General features: G+C 43.5%; 1 protein-coding gene across 3 annotated transcripts in view; it reads right to left on the minus strand.

The window, feature by feature from the left end:
- The window catches only part of LOC140467249 (DNA damage-regulated autophagy modulator protein 2-like), a 149,042-nt gene that overhangs the window by 57,009 nt on the left and 67,802 nt on the right, over nt 1–24,231 (minus strand). For all 3 annotated transcript variants that reach the window (XM_072563489.1, XM_072563488.1, XM_072563490.1), the window contains exons 4-5: nt 21,660–21,802; nt 2,740–2,917 (exon numbers count right to left, since the gene is read on the minus strand). In XM_072563489.1, coding sequence (XP_072419590.1) covers nt 2,740–2,917; nt 21,660–21,802 — 321 coding nt within the window. The remainder of the gene's footprint in view (nt 1–2,739; nt 2,918–21,659; nt 21,803–24,231) is intronic.

Genomic DNA, 24,231 nt, shown 5'->3' on the forward strand with positions numbered 1-24,231 from the left:
TAAAAAGCAGACTGCTACATCCTGGATAGTGTCAAGCTTCTGGACTGTTCTTCGAATTGCACCCATCCAGCCAACTGGGAAGTATTCCTGCCCACTCCTGACTTGTACCTTGTAGGTGGTAGACAGGTTTTGGGGAGTCAGGAGAGGTTTACTAAGATTGCAAAAGAATCTTAACCAAATGGGTCAATGGGCTGGAAAAGGTAGATGGATAAATGTGAGATATTGCATTTTGGTACAATAAAAAAAATGGCAGGGCTTATACAATTAATGGTAGGGCGTTGGGTAGAGTTGTAAGACAGACGGAGCTAGGGGCTTAGGTACATAATTCTTTGAAGTTTGCGTCATAAGTCAGGAAGATGTGTTGGTGGGATAGAGGTTATCAAGGTGGACAAATCCCCAGGACCGGAAGGGATCTATCCCAGGTTGCTGAGGGAGGTGAGAGGGGAAATAGCTGGGGCCCTGACAGATATCTTTGTGGCATCCTTAAATACAGGTGAAGTGCTGGAGGACTGGAAGGTTGCTCATGTTGTCCCCCGTACAAGAAGGGTAGTAGGGATATTCCAGGTAACTACAGACCAGTAAGCCTGATGTCGGTGGTGGGGAAGTTGCTAGAGAGGGTATTGAGAGATAGGATCTATTTATATTTGGAAAGGAATGAGCTTATCGCAGATAGGCAACATGGTTTTATGCAGGGGAGATCGTGCCTTACCAACTTAATAGAGTTCTTAGAGAAAGTGACCAAGTTGATAGATGAAGGAAGGGGTGTTGATGTCATATACATGGACTTTAGTAAGGTGTTTGAGAAGGTTCCCCATTGTAGACTAATGGAGAAAGTGAAGTCACATGGTGTGCAGGGTGTTCTACCTAGGTGGATAAAGAACTGGTTGAGCAGTAGAAGACAGAGTGTAGTGGTTGAAGGGAGTTTCTCGAAATGGAGAAAAGTGTTCCACAGGGAACAGTATTGGGGCCACTGTTGTTTGTAATATACAAAAATGATCTAGAAGAGGGCACTGTTGGTATGATCAGCAAGTTTGCATTTGACACGATTGGTAGAGTAGCAGAAAGCATAAGGGACTGTCAAAGAATACAGGAGGATATAGATAGACTGGAGAGTTGGGTGGAAAAGTAGCAGTCAGATTTCAATCCGGGCAAATGTGAGGTGATGCATTTAGGCAAGACTAATTCTAGAGTGAATTATACAATGAACGGAAGAGCCTTGGGAAAAGTTGATGAGCAGAGATATCTGGAAGTGCAGGTCCATTGTACCCTGAAGGTTGCTGCACAGATGGATAGAGTGGTCAAGGTGGCATATAGTATGCTTGCCTTCATCGGACGGAGTATTGAGTATAAGAGCTGGCAGGTCATGTTAAAATTGTACAAGACATTGGTTCGGCCACATTTAGAATACTGTGTACAGTTCTGGTCACCACATTACCAAAAGGATGTGGACACTTTGGAGAGGATGCAGAGAAGGTTTACGAGGATGTTGCCTGGTATGGAGGGTGCTAGCAATGAAGAGGGGTTGAGTAGGTTAGGATTGTTTTCGTTAGAAAAAAGGAGATTGAGTTCTACAAATCATGAAGGGTATAGACAGGGTAGATAAAGATAAGCTTTTTCCCCAGGGTGAAGGATTCAATAATGAGAGGTCACGTTTTCAAGGTGAGAGGTGGAAAGTTTAAGGGGGATACCATGGCAAGTACTTCACACAGAGGGTGGTAGATGCCTGGAATGCATTGCCAGCAGAGATGGTAGAGGCAGGCATGGTAGATTCATTTAAGGTGCGCCTGGACAGATGCATGAGATAGTGGGGAGCAGAGGGATACAGATGCTTAGGAATTGACTGACAGGTTTAGACAGTACTTTTGGATCAGCTCAGGCTTGGAGGGCCGAAGGGCCTGTTCCTGGGCTGTAAATTGTCTTTGTTCTTTGTCACATGTAGACAAGGCATTTGCCTTGCACGCTTGCCTTCATTGCTCAGTTCTTTAAGTATATGAGTTGGGAAGTCATGTTGAGGACATTGGTGAAGCTTCTTCTGGAATACTGTGTCCAGTTCTGGTCACCCAGTTATAGAAAGGATATTATTAAACTGTAGAAGGTTCAGAAGAGATTTATCAGGGTTTTGCCAGGTATGGAAGGTTTGAGTAATAAGGAAAGGCTGGGACTTTTTCCACTAGAGCATAGGAGGATGAGAATGGTCCTGATAGAAGTTTATAAAATAATGAGAGGTATAGATAGAGTTAGTGGTAGTTGTCCTTTTCCTAGGATGGGAGATTTCAAGACTTGGGGGCACATATTTAAAGATGAGAGGAGAGAGATTTAAAAGACAGGAGGTACATTTTTCTTTTTACACAAGGTAGTTAGTGTATGGAATGAACTTCTTCAGAAAGTGATGGCTGTGGGTACAAAATTGCAACATTAGAACACATTTGGATAAGTACTTGAATAGGAAAAGTTTGGAGGGATATGGGTCAGGAGCAGACGGGTGGGATTATGTTCAGCATGGACTGGTGTGACTGGAGGGTCTGTTTCTGTGCTGTATGTCTCTATGATTTTAAAAGTAAGTAGCTTCCCAGCCTCTGAATTGCTTTTGCAGTCACTGTGTTTATATGGCTGGTCCTGTTCAGTTCCTGGTCAACGGTAACCCCTGGATGTTGATTGTGTACATTACCAAAGCACACAATCTCCCCAGTCACATAATCCTTGTGCACAATTTTCCACATCGACAGTTCTGAAGGATACTGCTGATGCTGCTCGCTGCACACCAGATTAATAGGGCACACCGAATCCAGAAGATTTTGATTCCGTGGATGAGTGGCTGCATCATGTAGGAAATAATAGTCTGCAGCAACAGGTAAATAATCCCGATTCCAAATGTCAGCACAGCACCAAGAATATGGACATGAATTAACGTTGTCTTCTAATAGAAAAAGAAACAAAATAACATAATGACAGTGAGTCACCTGAGGCTTTATAGAAGTAGCAAACTCATGGAGTGACCAGCATTGTCAAGAAATTGTTTTATTTGTTATCATCAGTGATCATGCTTCACGTGATCAGTATTTAAGGATCACGGCTTCTCCGATTCACGGACAATAACCTCAGTCTATCAATCTTGACCTTCTATTATTAAAGGATTTCACTGTCTGATCTGACATGTTATTTGAAATGTCTGTCCACGGTGAGCATTACAGATATTTCTAGTTTCTCAGTGCGGTTATCGAACATCTCTGTCCTAATCCTCCCGTGGTGTTCCAGTGAAGCTCAAACTAAGCTGGAGAAAGTTTTCACTTTATAACCTTCAGTGCTCAACAACTTCAGCACATGAACACAATCAGGTCACAATTTCAATTACAACCCCTTCCCCAACATCTGTTTACATAGAATTGCTGTCAACAGGTTTGGCCTACTTTCACCTCCCATTAATGCCAGTCCTTCATCTATATCGGTCCTCTATTTCTATTAGAATTCCCTTTGTATTTTTCTCTAGGCAGACACCTTTACCAACTGTTCCAAACACTCCTCCTGATTCATTAACAACATTAAACAAAGCATCCTTTTTCAGCCCCCTTCAGTTCTGAAGGGGAGTCATATTACACTTGACAAGTTAATTCGGTTTCTCTCTCCACAGATGCTGCCTCATCTGCTGAGTTTCTCCAGAATTTTCTGTTTTTATTTCAGTTTTGAAACTGGCCCGATTTCAATGGGATAGCTGAATATTGCTAAAAGGAGCCAAGAGTTGATGCTTTCATCTTACACTCACAGCCCACTTCCCCAGCTGATCATGGGCCTGCTGTAATTTCTGAGAACCTTCCTCAGTGTCCACGATACCGCCAATTTTAGTCTCATCTGCAAACTTATTTATCATGCCTTGTACATTCTCATCCTCATTGATAGTGTTATGAAGATGTGGGTATATTGTAACTTAAAGAGTTAAAAGCTAGCAGAACTACCTGACAGCACCAAGTGTTCTGAACAAGATTATAACGTAACATTTGGTCAAGCAACTCCATTAGTTGGTTGTCTGGAGACGACAAAACAAATTTGAATTCGGCCAATCAGTTTAAATTATACCCCCCAAAATACCAAAACTCCAATCAAGTTTGAATTTAGTACATTGACAATATTAAGAGCCAATGAGACAATCCGATGCTTTGGGAGTATAAGAATGGGGAAAATTGAACAGTTGGGAGGAGAACTGCCAAGCCACCAGCATTTGCGGACTGCCCAGAGAAAAACTCTTAAAAGGTACCTTTATCAATTAGTAACCTGTGAAACAGAAATCGTGAAGAAGAAAAGAATATAAAGGAAGATATAAAGAGAAGATTTGACATCTGGCTAGTTTTGAAGATTTGAATTTTGGTAAATCTTAATTGGGGGTTTTACCAGACTAATATTACAGAAGGGAAAGTAAAAGATAAGTTAGAGGAAAATATTGTAAATAGTTGTTAGTTAAAATATAACAGAGAATAATTAATAAAGTAAAAATTAACAATTTTTTTTTTAAAGTAATTCTTGGCCTCTCGAATTTTCACAGATTACTGCACAGGATAAATCTTTTCTGTGTTGCAGTTTAAATTAAGCAGGAGGGGGTTAACCCCATGTTGTAACAATAGATAACAGCAATGGGCCCAGCACCAACTCCTGGGGCACTCCACTATTCACAGGCCTCCAGTCAACAAGCATTCTTCCATCACCACCTTCTGCTTCCTACCATCAAGCCAATTGTGTATCCAGTTAGCCAGCTCTGCCTGGATTCCATGCGAACTAAATCTTCCAGAGACAAAAAAAATCTGCAGATGCTGGAATCCAAGGTAGACCAGCAGGAGGCTGGAAGAACACAGCAAGCCAGCAAGCATCAGGAAGTGGAGAAGTCAACATTTCTTCAGGATCCGAAACGTTGACTTCTCCACCTCCTGATTTTGCCTGGATTGCTGTGTTCTTCCAGCCTCCTGCTTGTCTGTCATCTAAACTTCCAGAGCAGCCTACTTTGTGAAGCCTTATCAAAGACTTCTAGAAATCCATATGACTGGGGATAGTCAACATGGTTTTGTGAAAGGTAGGTTGTGCTTCACAAACCTTCTTGAGTTCTTTGAGAAAGTGACCAAACAGGTGGAGGAGGGTAAAGCAGTTGATGTGGTGTATTTGGACTTCAGTAAAGCAGCTGATAAGGTTCCCCACCGTAGGCTACTGCAGAAAATATAAAGGCATGTGATTGAGGGTGATTTAGCGGTTTGGATCAGAAATTGGCTAGCTGAAAAAGACAACAGAGGGTGATGGTTGATGGGAAATGTTCATCCTGGCATTCAGTTACAAGTGGTGTAACGCAAGGATCTGTTTTGGTGCCACTGCTGTTTGTCATTTTTATTAATGACCTGGATGAGGGTGTAGAAGGATGAATTAGTAAATTTGTGGATGACTCTAAGGTTGGTGGAGTTGTGGACAGTGTGGAAGGATGTTGCAGGTTACAAAGGGACATAGGTAAGCTGTAGAGTTGGCCAAGAGGTGGCAAATGGAGTTTAACATGGAAAAGTGTGAGGTGATTCACTTTGGAAGGAGTAATAGAAATAGAGAGTAATGGGCTAACGGTAAGATTCTTGGTAGTGTGGATGAACAGAGAAATCTCAGTGTCCAAGTGTATAGATTCATGAAAGTTGCCACCCAGGTTAATAAAGTTGTTAACAAGGCATATGGGTGTCAGCTTTCATTGGTAGATAGATTGAGTTTCAGAGCCATGAGGTCATGTTGCAGCTGTATAAAACTCATGTGTACAGTTCTGGTCACCACATTATAGGAAAGATGTGGAAGCTTTGGAAAGGGTGCAGAGGAGATTTACCAGGAAGTTGCCTGGTATGGAGGGAAGGCTGAGGGACTTGAGGCTATTTTCATTAGTGAGAAGAAGGTTAAGAGGTAACTTAATAGAGGCATGCAAGATGATCAGAGGATTTGGTAGGGTGGACAGTGAGAGCTTTATTCCTCAGATGGTGATGGCTAGCATGAGGGGACATTGCTTTAAACTGAGGGGTGATAGATATAGGACAGATGTCAGAAGTAGCTTCTTTACACAAAGAGTAGTAAGGATGTGGAATGCCTGCCTATGACAGCAATAGACTCACCAACGTTAAGGGCATTTAAATGGTCATTGAATAAATACAGAGATGATAATGGAAGAGTGTGGGTTAGATGGGCTTCAGATCGGTTTCACAGGTTGGCGCAACATAGAGGGCCGAAGGGCCTGTACTGCGCTGTATTATTCTATGTTCTATATAGACTACATCCCCCTCGTCAGCCTTCCTGGTCACTTCATCAAAGAACTCTAACAAATTTGTGAGGCATGATCTCCCACTCACAAAGCCATGTTGACTATTCCTAATCAAACCCTGCCTTTCCAAATGCATGTAAATCTTATCAGAATCTTCAGATTCTCAGGCGACTGTCTGTGTGGAGTTTGCACATTCTCCCTGCGTCTGCGTGCATTTCCTCCGGGTGCTCCGGTTTCTACCCACAGTCCAAAGATGCGCTGGGTTAGACGAATTGGCCATGCTAAATTGCCTATAAGTGTTCAGAGATGTGTGGGTTAGGTACATTAGTCAGGAGTAAAACGTAAAGTAATAGGGTAGGGGAATGGGTCTGGATGGGTTACTCTTTGGAGGGTCAGTGTGGACCTATTGGGTCAACGGCCTGTTTCCACACTGTAGGGATTCTATGAATGAAATGTGACATGTCTCTGCTGACTGAACATGTGGCATGGAATAGATGAATCCATTCTTTGCCTTTTTAAATGTAGTTATTAAAAGTAATTGTTGGCTAATAATATGCACATCATTTCAAATCAAAATCTCAAGCCTGAAAATCTCTGTACACAAAAAAGTAGCTAACTAAGTTAAAAATAACAACACCAGGTTATAGTCCAACAGGTTTAATTGGAAGCACACCAGCTTTCGGAGTGACGCTCCTTCATCACAACCACCTGATGATGGAGCGATGCTCTGAAAGCTACTGTGCTTCCAATTAAACCTGTTGGACTATAACCTGGTGTTGTGTGATTTTTAACTTTGTACACCCCAGGCCAACACCGGCATCTCCAAATCGTGACTACTTTTTTGTGGTTATTCTTGTCCCTGGATTTTTTGCAGTATTTGTAATGCAAGTCATTCTTAACGGACCAATCTTGAACAAGGCGTGCAGCCATTCCTAGTACAATCTTGACTCAAAGAACTAGAATGTCAATAAGAATTTCACCAAAATTCCAAAGGCAAGTTGGCAAGGTTTCACTGAGGTAAACGGTGCTCGAGGAGGATGTCGATAGAGTAAATAAAGAGAACATGTTTCCACTGGTAGAATTATTAAGGATCAGAAGGATGCAGGGTTAGAAATAAAAAGCTGCCTGCTAACAGCCCTTGGATTGGTCCTTCTGCAGCCTGCTGCCCTCACAAGTGTGCAATGCAGACAGAGACAAGACCCAGCAAACAGAAAATATCTCTTGGTGAATGAAAAGAGAAAAACACCAAGAAGTGTGAAAGAATTCTAATAAAAGAAACAGACTAGTTCAGCCATTCAACTCTCAAACTGATGAGCAACTAACTTTCTACAGAAATCATTGTCAAAAATCAAAAGAACAAAGAGATCTTGGAGTGCAGGTTCATGGTTCCTTGAAAGTGGAGTTGCAGGTAGATAGGATAATGAAGGCGGCATTTGGTAGGCCTTCTTTATTGGACAGAACATAGAGTATAGGAATTGGGGGGTCATGTTGCAGTTGTACTGGACATTAGTTGGGCCACTTTTGGAATAGTGTGTGCAATTCTGGTCTCCCTCCTATCAGAACTTGAAAGGGTTCAGAAAAGATTTACCAGGATGTTGCCAGGGTTGGAGGATTTGAGCTATAGGGAGAGGCTGAATAGGTTGGGGCTGTTTTCCCTGGAGTGTTGGAGGCTGTGGGGTGACCTTATAGAGGTTTATAAAGGCGTGTGACAGGCTGGAAGATTGAAAAACATTTAAAAATCGACACAGGGTTACTGAACAAATAATAAAAAGAGTAAGGTAAATTATGAAGGAAAACTAGCACAAAAAGATAGTAAAAGCTGCCATAAGTTTATAAAAAAGGAAGAAAGTAGCTAAAGTGAATGTTAGTCACTTGGAGATTGAGAGTGGGGAGTTAATAGTGGAGAACACTGAAATGGCAGAGTCACGAGATTAATATTTTGCTTCAGTTTTTCACAGTGGATGACACTCGTACCATTGCAACAGTAACAGGTAATGCAGGTTATAGACAGGGAGGAACTTAGATCAATCATCATAACCAGAGAAAAAGCATCATCGAGTCCCAGAGTGGAAACAAACCACCAACCCTCCAGAGTATCCCATCCAGACTCACCTATTTGTGTAACTCTGCATTTTCCAGACTAATCCACTGAGCCTGCACATCCCTGGACACTATGGGTAATTTAGCATGGCCAATCCACCTACCCTGCACATAGGGTCATACAGCATGAAACAGACCCCTGCAGTCCAACCAGTCCGTGCCGAACGTAATCTCAAACTAAACTAGTCCCACCTGTTTGGGGGGATATGGCCCATGAGCAGACCTTTCCTATGCACCCAAGTATCCAAGTGTCTTTTAAATGTTGTAATTGTACTGGCATCAACCATGTCCTCAGGAAGTTCATTCCACATGCTAACCATCCTGGTGTAAAATATCTGCCTCTCTTTGGACAGTGGAAGGAAAGCCGACCACCCAGTGTAAACTCACGCAGACAGAGGAGAACGTGCAAACTCTGCACAGACAATCGCCCAAGGGTAGAACTGAACCCAGGTCCCTGGCGTTGTGAGGTAGCAGGGTCAACCGCTGAGCCACCACGCTCTGCCTTACTTCACCACCTGCCAAATACTTAGCAAACTATTGAGACTGAAGGCAGACAAGTCCCTGGGGCCTGATAGTATACAAGGTAAAAACAATGACTGTAGATGCTGAAAACCAAATACTGGATTAGTGGTGCTGGAAGAGCACAGCAGTTCAGGCAGCATCCAACAAGCAGCGAAATCGACGTTTCGTGTCATTCCTGATGAAGGGCTTTTGCCCAAAATGTCGATTTCGCTGCTCGTTGGATGCTGCCTGAACTGCTGTGCTCTTCCAGCACCACTAATCCTGATAGTTTACATCCTGGGACTTTAAGGAAGCAGCAGCAGAGGTAATGGGTCCATTGGTTATAACATTCCAAAACTCTCTGGACATGGGAAAGATTCCCGTGGATTGGAAAACTGCTAATATAACACCTTTATTCAGAAAAGGCAAGGAGGCAGAAGGAGAGAAACTACATTCCAGTTAGTTTAGCATGTGTGGTTGAGAAATTGTTAGAATCCATTATTAGGGAAGTAATAATAGGATATTTGGAAAGTCAAAACCCAATCCATCAGAGTCAGCATGGTTTTAAGAAGAATAAATCATGTTTGACTAATTTGCGAGAGTTCTTCAAAATGTAACATGCAAAGTGGATAATGGGGATGCTGTTGATGTAATATATCTGCCCTTCCTGAAGGCATTTGATAAGGTGCCACCTAAATGGTTAACATACATGGCAATATCACATGAAGTCAAGATTAGTTTATTAGCTGGATAGAAAACTGAGTCACCAACAGAATCCCAAAACATCGACTCCCCTTCTCCTCTGATGCTGCTTGACCTGTTGTGCTTTTCCCAGCTCCACTCTATCTATACTTGTTCTGGTTGGCAAGCTGTGACTAATGGGGTACCACAAGGTTTGGGCCTCAGACCCCAAATCTTTACAACCTATATTAAATGACTTGGATGCAGGGATTCTCTCAAAGGGTCGTGAATCTGTGGATTACACCATCTCAGAGTGTGTTGAACGCTGGGACATTGAGTAAATTTAAGGAAAGAGACAGATTTTAAATTAGTAATGGATTGAAGAGTTATGGAGAGCAGGTGGGAAAGTGAAGTTGAGGATGAGACAAGATCAGCCCTGATTGTATTAAATGGCAAGGCAGGCTTGAGGGACTGAATTGTCTATTCCTGCTCCTAAGTCATCAAGCTTTAGTCTGTTTTATTTGTGAATGAGTCTCTAATGTATTTTATTTATGAATTTGGTGTTTATAGGCATATAATTTAGGCGACATCACGGTTGATTAGTAAACATTTCTTTAATGAGTTTAACACCGTGCCTGGCAGCACAGTAGCTCAATGGTTAGCACTGCTGCCTCAGCGCCGGAAACCCAGGTTCGATTCCTTACCTCAGGTGACTGTCTGTGTGGAGTTTGCACATTATCCCAGTGTCTGCGTGGGTTTCCTCCGGGTGCTCCAGCTTCCTCCCACAGTCCAAAGATGTGCAGGCCAGGTGAATTGGTCATGCTAAATTGCCCATAGTGTTAGGTGCATTAGTCTAGGTAAAGATAGGGTAGGGGAATGGGTCTGGGTGGGTTACTCTTCAGAGGGTCAGTGTGGACATGTTGGGCCAAATGGCCTGTTCCCACACTGTAGGGAATCTAACCTAAATAGAGAAATCTGTGCTTTTTCTCAACAAAGACAATTATTTTTCAATTTCTCATGACACCTGACGTGGACTGCTTTTATCCTGAATAGCAGTCAGTTCAACAATATGATTATCTTGGTGGTTGAAATGGGCAGTTACAGATTTTGAGAAAATATAGGGCTCGATTATTGGTGAAGTCTTCCCAATTGGGTCATAACATTGGATGCCACAAGGTTGTTTTTAAACTCTGTTCCCACGCCAGAGCTCAATTCTTCTGATAGTAGCTAGAGGGTCAAATCCACAAACATTCAGCACCACCTGACCCTCACCCTCCAACCACCCCTAGCCTTCTCATGGAGGAATCAGCTCGCATAGCATTCATAAATTAGAAGAATACAGGAAAGGAGGAGGCTGTTCAGGCACTCAGACTGCGTTAGCTCTTTCAAACAACAATCCAGTCAGTCCCAATCCCAGTGTTCTCCCCAGTTAGCCTCCAAACATTCCGCTTTCACCCACAGACCCAATACCCTCTGAATGTCGTTATTGCATCAGTACCCACTGCTTTATCATGCAGCATATTCTAAACCCAAACTACTCTTGTAGAGTAAAGATTTTCATGCTGCCTGTGGTTGTTATACCGATCAGCTTAAAATCTATGTTCTTGAAGCAATATTTATCTCTCAACCAACACCCATCGCAAGTTATCTGGCCACAATCTCACTGCCCAAACAACAGCTTGTTATGCATCAAACCACATTCGTCACATTACAAACAATGACTACATTCCAAAATTATATGTTAGGCTTAAAGACATTCCGGGCGTTCAGAGGTCATGAGAAATACTCTTGAAATTCTCCTTATTATTGTCTTCAAAGAAAGGAGGAAAGTACATCTACTCTTTGGTCAAAAGGCAGACCATGTAATGTAATCCCTTCATCCTCTAAATCTCGTATCATTTTCAGCTTGAAGTAGCAAACATGAAACCTTTTATGGTTGAACACAAAGAACAGGTTTGGGCACATCACACATGATGATGATTTGGGTCCCTTGGTTATGTATTATACAGCGTTTGAAAAGGTAGCAGATCATGCCTGCCCTTTGGCATCTCTCAAATTCCTGAAAAAATCCTAAAACATTTTCACTTCAACAGGAAGGGAGTTGGCTTGTGGTGATTGGCATCATCTTCATGCTGGGTTAGAATGGATCCTGTCAGAGAAACAAACGGATACTTCACCATGGACAGGAGCATTCAGGCAGAGAGACAAAAGACAGAGACGGGGACACAGCAGACAGACAGGGAGAGAAACTGATGGGGGAGGGAAGGAGGGAGGGAGATATTATGCTCCCCACTGAAACTTCAACCACTTGCTCAACTTTGTTACATAAAATTAAGTACAGTACCGCTCCCTCTAATGTAGGGGTTTCTATGTACTGGCTTAAAAAGCTGTCCTGGATATACAAAGTTAAAAATCACACAACACCAGATTATAGTCCAACAGGTTTATTTGGAAGCACTAGTTTTCGGAGCGCTGCTCCTTCACAACCACCTGATGAAGGAGCAGCGCTCCGAAAGCTAGTGCTTCCAATTAAACCTGTTGGACTATAACCTGGTGTTGTGTGATTTTTAAGTTTGTACACCCCAGTCCAACACCGGCATGTCTAAGTCCTGGATGTATTCTAAGAAATTCTCTCCCTCCAAACCTTTCACACTATGACCCCACCAGTTAATGTTGGGGAGGTTAAAATCCCCTGCCTTGCTACCTTATTACTTTCAGACTTCCCTGAAATTTGTTTTTCTATTTCCATCAGATCATCAGGGGCCTACAGTACACTCCCAACGTGATTGCTCTTATTTGGCTTTTAAGTTCTATCCAAATTGCTTCATTTGAGGATCCTTCCAAGATGCCACCCCTCCTAACTGCTGTAAGAGATCCCCTGGTCAAAAAAAGTGTGACACCTGCTGTTTATTTCCTTCCCAGTGTCATTTGAAGACCCTATATCTTGGAATATTGAGCTGCAAAACTTCTTAACCATATCTCGGTGCCAGCAATGACATCATACATTTTAATTTGTGCTCTCAACTCATCTGTCTTCTTCATCAGACTCTTGCATTAAATACCATCCAATCTTGCCATCCTCCCATGGGTCTTAACTGGCCTGTAATGTTGATGCCTCCTTCACTCACTTGCTGCCAGTCATCTCCCTCGCTGAGTGTTCTCTCTGGATCCCACCCCCTAGCAAGTAAGTTTAAACTCTCCCGAAAAGCACCAGCAAACCTCCCTACAAGAATGTTGGTTCAATTGGAACCCATCTGACTTGTATAGGTCCCACAATCTCCAAATACAGTCCAAATCTCCCAGAAATCTAAAGTTCTCCCTCCTGCACCATCTTTTAAGGCACACATTTATCTGGACTAACCTCCTTTTCTGATACTCACTCACACATAGCAAAAGTAATCCAGAGATAACTACCCTTTGGCTTCTGTTCTTTAATCTACTTCCTAGCTCCTTAAGTTCTGTTTCAGGACCTCATCAATTTCTCTCACTGTGTCATTAGTACCAATATGTACCATGATCTTAGTCTGTTTGCCCTCTCCTTTCAGATTGTCCTGCGGCCATTCAGTGACATCCATGACCCTAGCACTGGGAAGGCACAGTGAGACTCTGTGGCTGCAGAAACACCCGCCTGTTTCCCTTCAATTAAAGCTCCTACCACTATAGCCTGCTGTTGTTCTTCCTCCCCTCTTGTGCAGCAGACCCACTCATAGTGCCACAAAGATGTCTCCCACCTGCAAAGTCATTCCCCCAGCAATTTATATATTGAAAAGGAGAGCAATCACAGGGGACACCTGCACTACCTGCCTGCCTCTACTCTGCCTGGTGGTCACCCATGCCATTTCTATCTGCACCTGTGGTGTGACCACCTCACTGAATCAGCTCAGCATAGTGGATGCTCCACAGTGAATTTACTCTCAGTGCCAGCTACAAAACCTGGTTAACCAGGAGCTACAGATGGACTCACTTCCTGCACAACTTAATGTTCAACAGGTCTGGCAGCATCTATGAAGGGAGATACGACAATGGCCGAGTGACAGGACTAGTGGTTCATGGATTTTTTTCCTCTCTAGAGAAAGGTTTCGAACGCCAGTGGTTGGTGTTACGACTCCCAGTTTTCGTGCAGAGACCTCAGTGTACAGGGCATAATTTCAAAATTTGTAGATGATACAAAATTCGTTAATGTTGTGAACGGTGTTTAGGTTAAAGTAGGACTTCAAAAGAACATAGGTTAAGGGAATGGACAGGCAAATGGCAGATGAAGTTCAACGTGGAGAAACGGGATTCATTTTGGTAAGAAGCATGTGGAAAAAGAGTGTGAAGTAATGGGTACTCCTCCAAGAGAGCACAGCAACCTGTACATGGATCATTAAAAGTGGCAGGACAAAGCATACAGTAGCATAGTCTTTACAAATTATAGAATCATACAGTACTGAAGAGGATCTTAGCCCATCGAATCTGCCAAAAATACACTCCTACTTAAACAAGTCCAACTTACCCCACTAAGCTTTGACTGCTATGGCAATTCAAGTGCTCATCCAAGCACTTTTTAAACGTTAAGAAGCTTCCCACCTCAACTAACCCCTGTCACCCTATGGAAGAAAAACATTTTCCCTAAGTCCCCTCTACTGACAGGAGCACAGAGTACAAGACCGAGATGATCACGTTGAACTTGTAGAAGACATTAGAGAAAGTGCAGAAAAGATTCACGGAATAATTCCAGGGATGCGGAATCAACAAAGACGGCATACTCAAACTACTGGACCTGTGCCTCACAACACACTCCACATTCAACAACCAAATATATGAACAAATCAACGGCACACCCATGGGCTCACCCATCTCTGGACTCATAGCAGAAGCGGTAATGCAAAAGATTAGAACAAACAGTCTTGCCGCAAATTCAACCCAAACTCTGGGTCAGATATGTGGATGACACCTTTGTAATCATTAAAAACACAGAAATAGAAAACACACACCAGATCATCAACGCCACACTCACAGGAATCCGATTCACTAGAGAGGAAGAAAAGGACAACCAACTCCCATTCCTAGACGTGATGGTACAGAGAACACCGAACGGAGAATTCACCACAAAGGTTGAACAGGAAAACCACACACACACCAAGTCCTGAACTACGAAAGCAACCACCCCAACACACACAAACAAAGTTGCATCAGGACACTATTCAAAAGGGCCACAACACACTGCAGCACACCAGAACTACAAAAAGAGGAAGAGGAACACCTATACAATGTATTCGCCAAAAACAGATACCCTCGCAATTTCATCAACAGATGCCTAAGGGAGAGACAACGGAACGAGGACATGCCGCAACCCAAAGGACTAGCCACACTACCATACATCAGGAGCATTTCTGAACTGACAGCCAGACTACTGCGACCACTAGGACTCACAACAGCACACAAACCAACAGCCACTCTCCGACAACAACTCACCAGAACGAAGGACCCGATACCCAACATGAGCAAAACTAATGTAGTGTACAAAATCCCATACAAGGACTGCACAAAACACTACATCGGACAAACAGGAAGACAGCTAACAATCCGCATCCATGAACACCAACTAACCACGAAACGACACGACCAGCTATCCTTAGTAGCCACACACGCAGATGACAAGCAACATGAATTCGACTGGGACAACATTACCATTATAGGACAAGCCAAACAGAACAGCCAGGGAATTCCTAGAGGCATGGCACTCATCCACAGATTCAATCAATAAGCACATCAACCTGGACCCAATATACCGACCACTGCAGTGGACAGCTGGAACTGACAACCAGAAGCGGCAGAGACAGGCCACTATAAAAGCCGGAGGAAACAGCACAGAAGCGCTTCACAGGAGGCTCCCAAGCACTGAGGATGTCACCTAGACAGGGGATGAAACGTCCGCAACACAAATTCCCAACTCGGCGAACAGAACCACAACAACGAGCACCCGAGCTACAAATCTTCTCACAAACTTTGAATGAATATTTGAAAATGAAGAGTGTGCAGGTTTGCAAAGAGAAGGCACAGAAATGGCAGTTTCACTTGACCCCTCTGTTTTCATTCTACTCCGTAATTTTTATTTTATTTATCCTTTTTTAAAAAATTTTTTCACAGTTCTGTACCTCTTCATATTTCTTGATTGTCTCTTTCTCTCACTCCCCACTCTCTCATCACCTTTTTCCTCTCCTCTTCCCCTTTTTGCTACCCTTCCCCCAGTTTTCCATTTTGCCTCTGCTTCACCCATCCCCCACATATTTTATCACATAGCACTGGCCTTCAGCCTTGGTCATTCACAGCTCCTATTCTCCCTATAATCTCTCTCTGCACTGTCATTATCACCTCTTTATTGCTACCTTTGCTTCTCTCAGCCTAGTATAAATACCTGCCTATTTCTCCCTTTTTTTTTAAGCTTTGACAAAGGGTTAGTTAGACTTGAAATGTCATCTCTTTTTCTCTCCTTACAGATGCTGCCAGATCTGATGAGATTTTCTCTTTTGGTTGCAGTAATCTGCTCAATGGGAGAGCCTACCATCATAGGTCAAAATGCCTCCCTTCTGCATGCTGGCAATGCTGTAATTCTGAGTTAATGGACAGCATTCAACGGAAATGACAGGAGCTTCCCACTGGACAAGAGCTAATGCAGATTTTGCCACGAACCCAGACACAGATGAGTGATGGCAGAGGGTCAGGGGAAGGAAAAAAAAGGTCAGTACTGAGAGGTGGCTCCCAATGGCAACCTCCTTCTCAACACTACTGAGTACCTGACAAAAGGACCCCCCCCCCCACCCCCACCTTAGGATCCTCCATCTTCCAAATCTAGGGCTCACAAGCAAACATGCCCACAGCATCTCACACGAAATAAAAACCCCACAAGCTACCTCTCTCCCAGTTCAAGTAGAAATGTCTCTGAAATTCATCAGGATCTGAAGAGATACTAAAGGCAAAAGCACAGGACTTCACATTCCAAATGCTTCTCAATAAAAGAGAGTGATAGATAGGAAGTGGAGAATATACAAGAGATTATTAAAAGGATGAAACCAGAATGAAAGGGATATATATCAGGAAAACTGGGGCCCTTGGGAAGAATTACGGATGACCTAACACTGGTCTTTAAAGTGAGGAGATTTGTTTGGGTGGATTTTGAGAGGTTTCCACTTGTGGGGGTTCAATTAGAAAACAGTCATTAATCAATTCAACCAGACATTGAGAAAGAACCTCTTTCTCATCAACCTGAAATTCTGGGTAGAACTTAATACCCTCTCTATGGGTAGCTTGATTTTGGGAGGGGTATTTAATCAGGCCAAAAGTGACAGGTAGATACCCTGCTTTACTTGCTGCTGGGATGTTTGAATATTCATTAAATGGTTTGTCAGATGTATAGACAGTGATCATTGGAGAGACTAGAGGTTTACATGGTGCTCCCACACTCTCCCCTGCTGGTCAGGAAGGATATTGCAGGTCACATACCCGATCCATCCTCACAGCTCTCCAACTTGTGGTCACATTCAAATCAGCCTGCCTTGTAACTCAGAAATGAGAGGTTAGGGGTGGGGGGAGGGGAGGGAGCAGAGAGGAGTGTGGCTGCATTCTTGTATCCATACCCTCAACCTGATTGAATTTAGGGAGGGCACACCACCCCCTCCCCGACTCACCAGCCCTAGAAAGATGCAGACTGATTGGCAAACTGATACTGAAGCTCAGTCTGATTGCTGCGACAGTTCTAAGAATGAACATTAAAGATTCTCCACATGGCACCAAATGAGGGGAGAAGAATTGTCTCCCTGGGCTTCGAGTGGAGACCCTATCTCGGCCTCCTGGAAATGCTCTTCGTGTATGACCTATCCACTCTCTTGCCCCCCACACCAGCTCCCAAGCCCTCCTGGCTCTGACCTCATAGCAGGTCCCATATGGCCAACTGATTGAGAAGGTTAAAGCACATGGACTTGAAGGAAACTTGGGGAGATGGATCAGATACTGGCTTCATAATAGGACACAAGGGGTATTTGGTAGAGGGCTGTTTGAGTGACTGAAGGCTAGCGTTCAGCAGTGTACCACAAGGATCAGTGCAGGGACCCTTCTTGTTATATACATAAATGATATAGATGAAAACGTGAGGGGAATGTTAAGCACATTTGCATACAACGCCAAGATTGATAAGGTGGTTAATAGCAAAGAAGACATTTACAGGTTACAGGAAGACATAGATGGATTGGGCAGATAGGTAGATCAGTGGCAGATGGTATTTAACCCTGATATGTTTGAAGTGACGCACTTTGGAAGAAGAAACAAGATCAGGGAATATTTAATGAATGGCAGGACACCGAATAGCTTAGAGGAACAGATGGACCTTGAAGTAATTATTCACATATCCCTGAAATCAGCAGAGCATAGGTTTAGGATAGTTAAGGCAGCACATGGGATACTTGTTTTCAGTCGAAGTACAGAGTATAAGACAAGAAAGTAATGTTGGAGCTGTACAGAGCATTGGTCAGGGTATAACTGAAGTACTGCAGGGTGGCATGGTAGCTCAGTGGTTAGCACTGCTGCCTCTCAGCACCAGGGACCTGGGTTTGATTCCAGCCTCAGGTGACTGTGTGGAGTTTGCACATTCTCCCAGTGTCTGCGTGGGTTTCCTCCGGGTGCTCTGGTTTCCTCCCACAGCCCAAAGATGGGCAGGTTGGGTGAATTGGCCATGCTAAATTGCCCATAGGGATGTGTACGTTAGGCGCATTAGTCAGGGGTAAATATAGGGTAGAGGAATGGGTCTGGGTGGGCTAATCGGAGGGTTGGTGCAGATTTGTTGGGCCAAAGGGCCTGTTTGCACACTGTAGGGATTCTAATTCTAATACGGTGTGCCGTTCTGGTCACCTCACTACAGGAAGGATGTGACAGCACTGGGGGGAGGGGGGGGGGGGGGGGTGCAGAGGAGGTTCACCAGGGTGTTGTCTGGGGTGAAGAAATTGAGCTATGAAGAGATTAGAATAGGCTGGGATTGTTTTCTTTAGAGCAGAGAAGGTTGAAGGGGACACAACTGAGGTTATGAGGGGTATGGACAAGTGATTAGAGAGCAACTGTTCTCCTTGGTTGAAGGGTCAATCACAAGTGGGCATAGTTTTAGGGTAAGGGGCAGGAGTTTCAGAGGGGCTTTGAGAAAATGGCTTTTTCACTCAGCCTATGGTAGGAATCTAGAATGCACTGCCTGGGAAAGATGGTGGAGATTGAAAACCTTCACAAACTTTAAAAAATATTTAGATAAGCATTTCAAATCTCATAACATTCAAGGATATGGGACAAGTGCAGGAAATGAGGATTAGTACACTTTTAATGGCAGTTATGTCGGTGGAGACTCAAATGGGCCCCAAGGGCCTTTTCTGTGCTCTATTAATTCAATTCCCATTCCTGTGTAGTGGCAGTGACATCGTTCCCATTGGCATTAGGTTGCAGACAGTTCAAAAGGAGGTCAGGGATTTAATTCCTGCACAAGTCCAGGCCATTTTATCAATCTCACCTTCCCAACCCCCAACTCAGAACCACACGACAGATCAAACTGCCCAACCTCCAGGATTGGCTAGGAATCTCCTGGAATTAAAGATTAATCTTGGGATACTGCTGCAAATAAGGTATAAATATCATTGGGTCATTTAAAAACCATTGTAAACGGCTTCAAAACGTGGTGGCTCAGTGGTTAGCATTGTTGCCTCACAGCACCAGGGATCCAGGTTCAATTTCAGCCTCGGGCAACTGTCTGTGTGGAATTTGCACATTGTCCCCGTGTCTGCACGGGTTTCCTCCCGCAGTCCAAAGATGTGCACGTTAAGTGACATGGCCATGCTAAGTTGCCCATAGTGTTCAGGGATGTGTAGGTTCAGTGCATTAGTCATGGGAAATGTGGAGTTGTAGGGTAGGGGATACTCTTTGGAGGGTCAGTGTGTACTTGTCAGACCAATGGTCTGTTTCCACATTGTAGGGATTCTATGACTTATCGTCTATTGTAGTAATTGGCACGAGGGCCAGGTGGAATTGATTGACTATTTATTTCAGCTGTGTAAAATTTCTTACCTGGGAATGATCATGAAGAATCATGCATTTAGGCTGCAAACGTTTTAATTGGTGTTGACAGGCAGGGCGTTACAAAGATGGAACTATTGCTTGGCCAAGGCAGCGTGCATTCAGGGGGACTGGAGGCAAGTGAGAAAATTTCCAGCAATAGACAGTTCTGAGGAAAGGTCACTGGACCCAAAACATTAACTCTGCTTTTTCTCCAAAGATGCTGCAAGACCTGCTGAGTTTTTCCAGCAATTTCCAACATTCATAGTTCGGCTGGTTTTTAACCAGGCCTATTTAGTCCTTCGAGCCTGCTCTGCCATTCAATATGACCACAACTGATCAACCTGTTCCTGCTTTCTCCCACAATGCTTTGATCCCTTTAGACTCAAGAATGATATCAAACTCCTTCCTGAGAACATTTAGTGTTTTAGCCTCAACTGATTTCTGTGACCGAGAATTCCACAGGCTCCTCACTCTCTCTGTCACAATTTCCAGCCGAGTTGGTAAGTCAGGGTCGTTGGGAAGCCACCATCTGCAATCTGCTCAGCCAGCCCAACAGGGATGGGAGAGAGTTCCACAACTCTGCACAAATTGCAGGGCAATTGCTAATACTGACAATGTACAATATTTTACATGGCCTTGCAATAGTGCAAGAATTTCAATCAAGCTGTTAGATCAGTTGTTAACTTGGAGAGCATATTGGTCGATTGCAGCTCTGGTCAATACTGTGGGCCAAGGGCAATGATTATTGAGAGATGTAGCACTAGGTAAATTAACACTGATGTACAAATGTTTGTGGAACCAGGTAATGATGATTCAATCCCCTGGCTGATTGTTTCATAGTTTTAATCCTGTCCTATAATTTGCATTATCAGGTGAAGAATTCAGTCCTCTGTCTCAAAGCTTTATTAGAAAGAACTGGCATTTATACAGAACCTTTCAGAACCTCCGTCTGCCTTACACATCACAAAGTGGTTTGGCCAGGCTAAACAGAACAAACTCTATCAAAGGCTGAAGGATGAGCACTCAATGAATAGTCAATGTGATCAGTAGGAATAATTGAGCAGTATTAAATCTTAGGAAGCAATCCTCAGGGGTATCTAATGAAAAAGATGACGAGGATTTACCTGTTTACACCAATACATGAATGACTGCCAATTAAAAGCAAAGAGCTAAAGGTTAAAGGCTGTGGATGAGTGAAGTGAATGTGCCTGATACCACTGTGATACGTGACTGCTTTCAACACAGTGACTAGGCCATCACGAACATAACACCATAGATTTGTTAGCTACTGACAGGAACCAGTGGTCCCCCCATTGCAACAAATTTTCTTTGCAAGCTGAAACAACCTGCTGTCCCTGTCCTGGGAGCGTTTAAATGGCAGCTTTACTGTGTCTAACCCTGCACTGTCCCTGTCCAGACAGGGTTTGATGGGGACAGTATTGAGAAAGCTTTACCTTCCGTTTAAAAAGAAAAGAAAATAGAGGCAGCTTTTACTCTGTACCTAACGCTGCACAGTACCTTTCCTAGGAGTGTTTGATGAGGACAGCATAGAGAAAGCCGAGGGAGCTTTACTCTGGGCCTAACACCATACTGTACTTGTCCCAGGAGCATTTGATGGGGACAGTTTTGAGCGAGATTTACTTTCAGTTTAGAAGAATACAGAAAGTTTTACTTTCAGGGTAAAAAGAATAGAGTGAGCTTTACTTTCAGCTTAAAATAGTTAGAGGTACCTTTACTTTCTGGTTAAAATAGTTAGAGGTACCTTTACTTTCTGGTTAAGTTAGTAGACAATGCTTTACACTGTATCTAACTCCATACTGGCCCTGTCCTAGGAGCGTTTGATGTAGACAGTGCAGAAAGCAAAGAGTCTGGAACTTATTGCCCTTGTGGGAGAAATCCCAGAGAGGTTTCTCCAGTTACAAATTGGAGTTTTTAAACTGGACTAACTCCACTTAGTTAAAAACGGAAGAAGATTAACCAATCACGCCACTCCTCCACTTCCCTTTCTCTTGGTCATCACTCTGCTCAGAAACCACACAGGAACCTTTACCTGGAAGTTTGCTACGATGCAGAGCCCCAGGCAGCTGATGAGGCCCAGTGACAGGCCTATCCTATTCAGTCGGACAATGATACATTCCTCCTCCTGGGTTAGAGCCTGTACCTGCTTGTATCGTACATACATTGTCACCAAACCTGCAAAGGAAGAGAACAAGAGATATCCAAGGGCAAACTGCAAAATTCAAGTTCTTTGAACTGCAATTCAAGAGGCAAGTTGTATTCAAGTACAGTGGTGAGGTGGTTAGGTTGCCGAGTTGGTCATTCAGAAGCCTGAATTAAGCCACAGAATATTAGTTTAAATCCCATTATTGGTAATTAAAAATAGATAGCAATGAGGAAACCCTTTTTTTCCTCCGAGGTTTATGAATATTTGGAAATCCCTTCCTCAAAAGGCAGAGGATGCAAAATCTTTAAATATTTTTAAGGCAGAGGTAGGGATGACCAAGGGGATGAAATGTTAATTGGGGATATGCAGGAATATAGAGCAGAGGTTAAGATCAGGTCAGCCATGATCTTATTGAATGACAAACCTGGGGGTTCAGATACATAATTCTTTGACGTTTGTGTCACTATAGATAGGGTGGTTAAGGCAGCATTTAGCACACTTGCCTTCATTGCTCAGTTCTTTGAATCGGAGTTGGGACGTTATGTTGAGGTTGTACAAGATATTGGGGAGGCCTCTTCTGGAGTACAGCGTTTGTTTATGATTGGCTCGTGATAGTAAGGGTATTATTAAGTTCAGATAGTTTAGAAGAGATTTACTAGGATATTGCCAGGTATGGATATTTGAGTTATAAGGAGAGGGCTGGACAGGCTTGGACTTAGAGTCATAGAGAGTCAGACTCCTACAGCACGGAGGCAGCCCTTCAGTCCAAACTAATCCATGCTGACCAAACTGTCAGTCCACGGTAACCCATTTCCCTGTAATTAGCCCACATCCTTCTAAAAACTTTTCCGATCCAGGTATTTGTCCAAATGGCTTTTAATCGTTAATGTACCTACCTCAACCTGGTAATTTACACATGCAAACCACTCTCCATGCAAACAAGTTGCCCTCTAGTTTCCTTTTTATTCTTTCCCCTCTAACCTTAAAGTGATGCACTCTAGTCCTCGATTCCCCAACCCTGGGAAAAAGACTGTGTGCATTCACCCTATCCATGCCTCTCATGATCTTATACACTTCTAGAAGATCCCCCCCTCAGTCTCCTACACACTAAAATGTCCCAGTTTGTCCAACCTCTCCCTATAACTCAGACCCATGAGTCCTGACAATATCCTTGTAAATTTCTTCTACATTCTTTCCTGTTTAATAACATCCTTCCTATAACAAGGTGACCAAAACTGAACACACTACCCCAAGTGTGGCCTCACAAACATCCTGTAAAACTGCAACATTACTTCCCAACTTCTATACTCAATGCCCTGACTGATGAAGGCCAGTGTGCCAACAGCCTTCTTCACTGCCCTGTCTACCTGGGACTCCACTTTCACCCGAGCTCCAAGGTCCCTCTGTTCCACTACACTCGAAGGCTCTACCATTCACCATGAAACTCCTACCTTGATTTGACTTTCCAAAATGCAAGACCTCACACTTATCTATATTATACTCTATTTGTCACTTCGTGGCCCACTTCCCCAGCTGATCAAGATTCTGCTGCAATTTCTGAGAACCTTCCTCACTGTCCCCGATACCACTTCTTTTAGTGTCAGCTGGAAACTTACTAGTCGTACCTTGTACATTCTCATCCAAATCATTGATATAGAGAACAAACAGCAATGGGCCCAGCACCGTCCCCTGAGGCACTCCACTAGTCACAGGCCTCCAGTCTGACAAACATCCTTCCATCATTACCCTCTGCTTCCTACCATCAAGCCAAATGTAGATCCAATTTGCCAGCTTACCCTGGATGCCATGTGGCCTAACCTTCCAGAGCAGCCTACAATATGGACTCATACCAAAAAGCCTTACTGAAATCCACATAGACCATGTCTACTGCCTTACCCTCATCAACTTTCATGGTCACTTCAAAGAATTCTAACAAATTTTGTGAGGCAAGATCTCCAATGCACAAAGCCATGCTGACTATTTCTAATCAAACCCTGTCTTTCCAAATGCATCTATACCTTATCGGTCAGAATCTTTTCAACTAACCCACCTGCCTCAGAGGCTTACTGGTCACGAGTTCCCAGGATTTTCTTTGCAGCCCTTCTTGAATAAGGGCACAACATTCACTGCCCTCCAGTCTTCCGGGACCTCAACCGTGGCTAACGATAATGCAAAAATATCAGACAGTGCCCACACAATTTCTTCTGTTGCCTCCTGCAGGGCTCTTGGATATATCTGGTCACGATCAGGAGATTTATCCACCTTCATACATTCCAATACATCCAACACCTCCTCTACTGTGATTTGGACTGTCCCCAAGATATCACCACTAACTTCCCCAAGTCTTCATGTCTTTCTCCACAGTAAACACCAAAAAGAAATACTCATTGAGGAACTCGCCCATCTCCTGCAGTTCTACACATACATGTCCATTTTGGTTCTTGAGGAGCAGCAAATA

Source organism: Chiloscyllium punctatum, chromosome 45 (assembly GCF_047496795.1).
Source record: "Chiloscyllium punctatum isolate Juve2018m chromosome 45, sChiPun1.3, whole genome shotgun sequence".
Classification (NCBI taxonomy): Eukaryota; Metazoa; Chordata; class Chondrichthyes; order Orectolobiformes; family Hemiscylliidae; genus Chiloscyllium; species Chiloscyllium punctatum.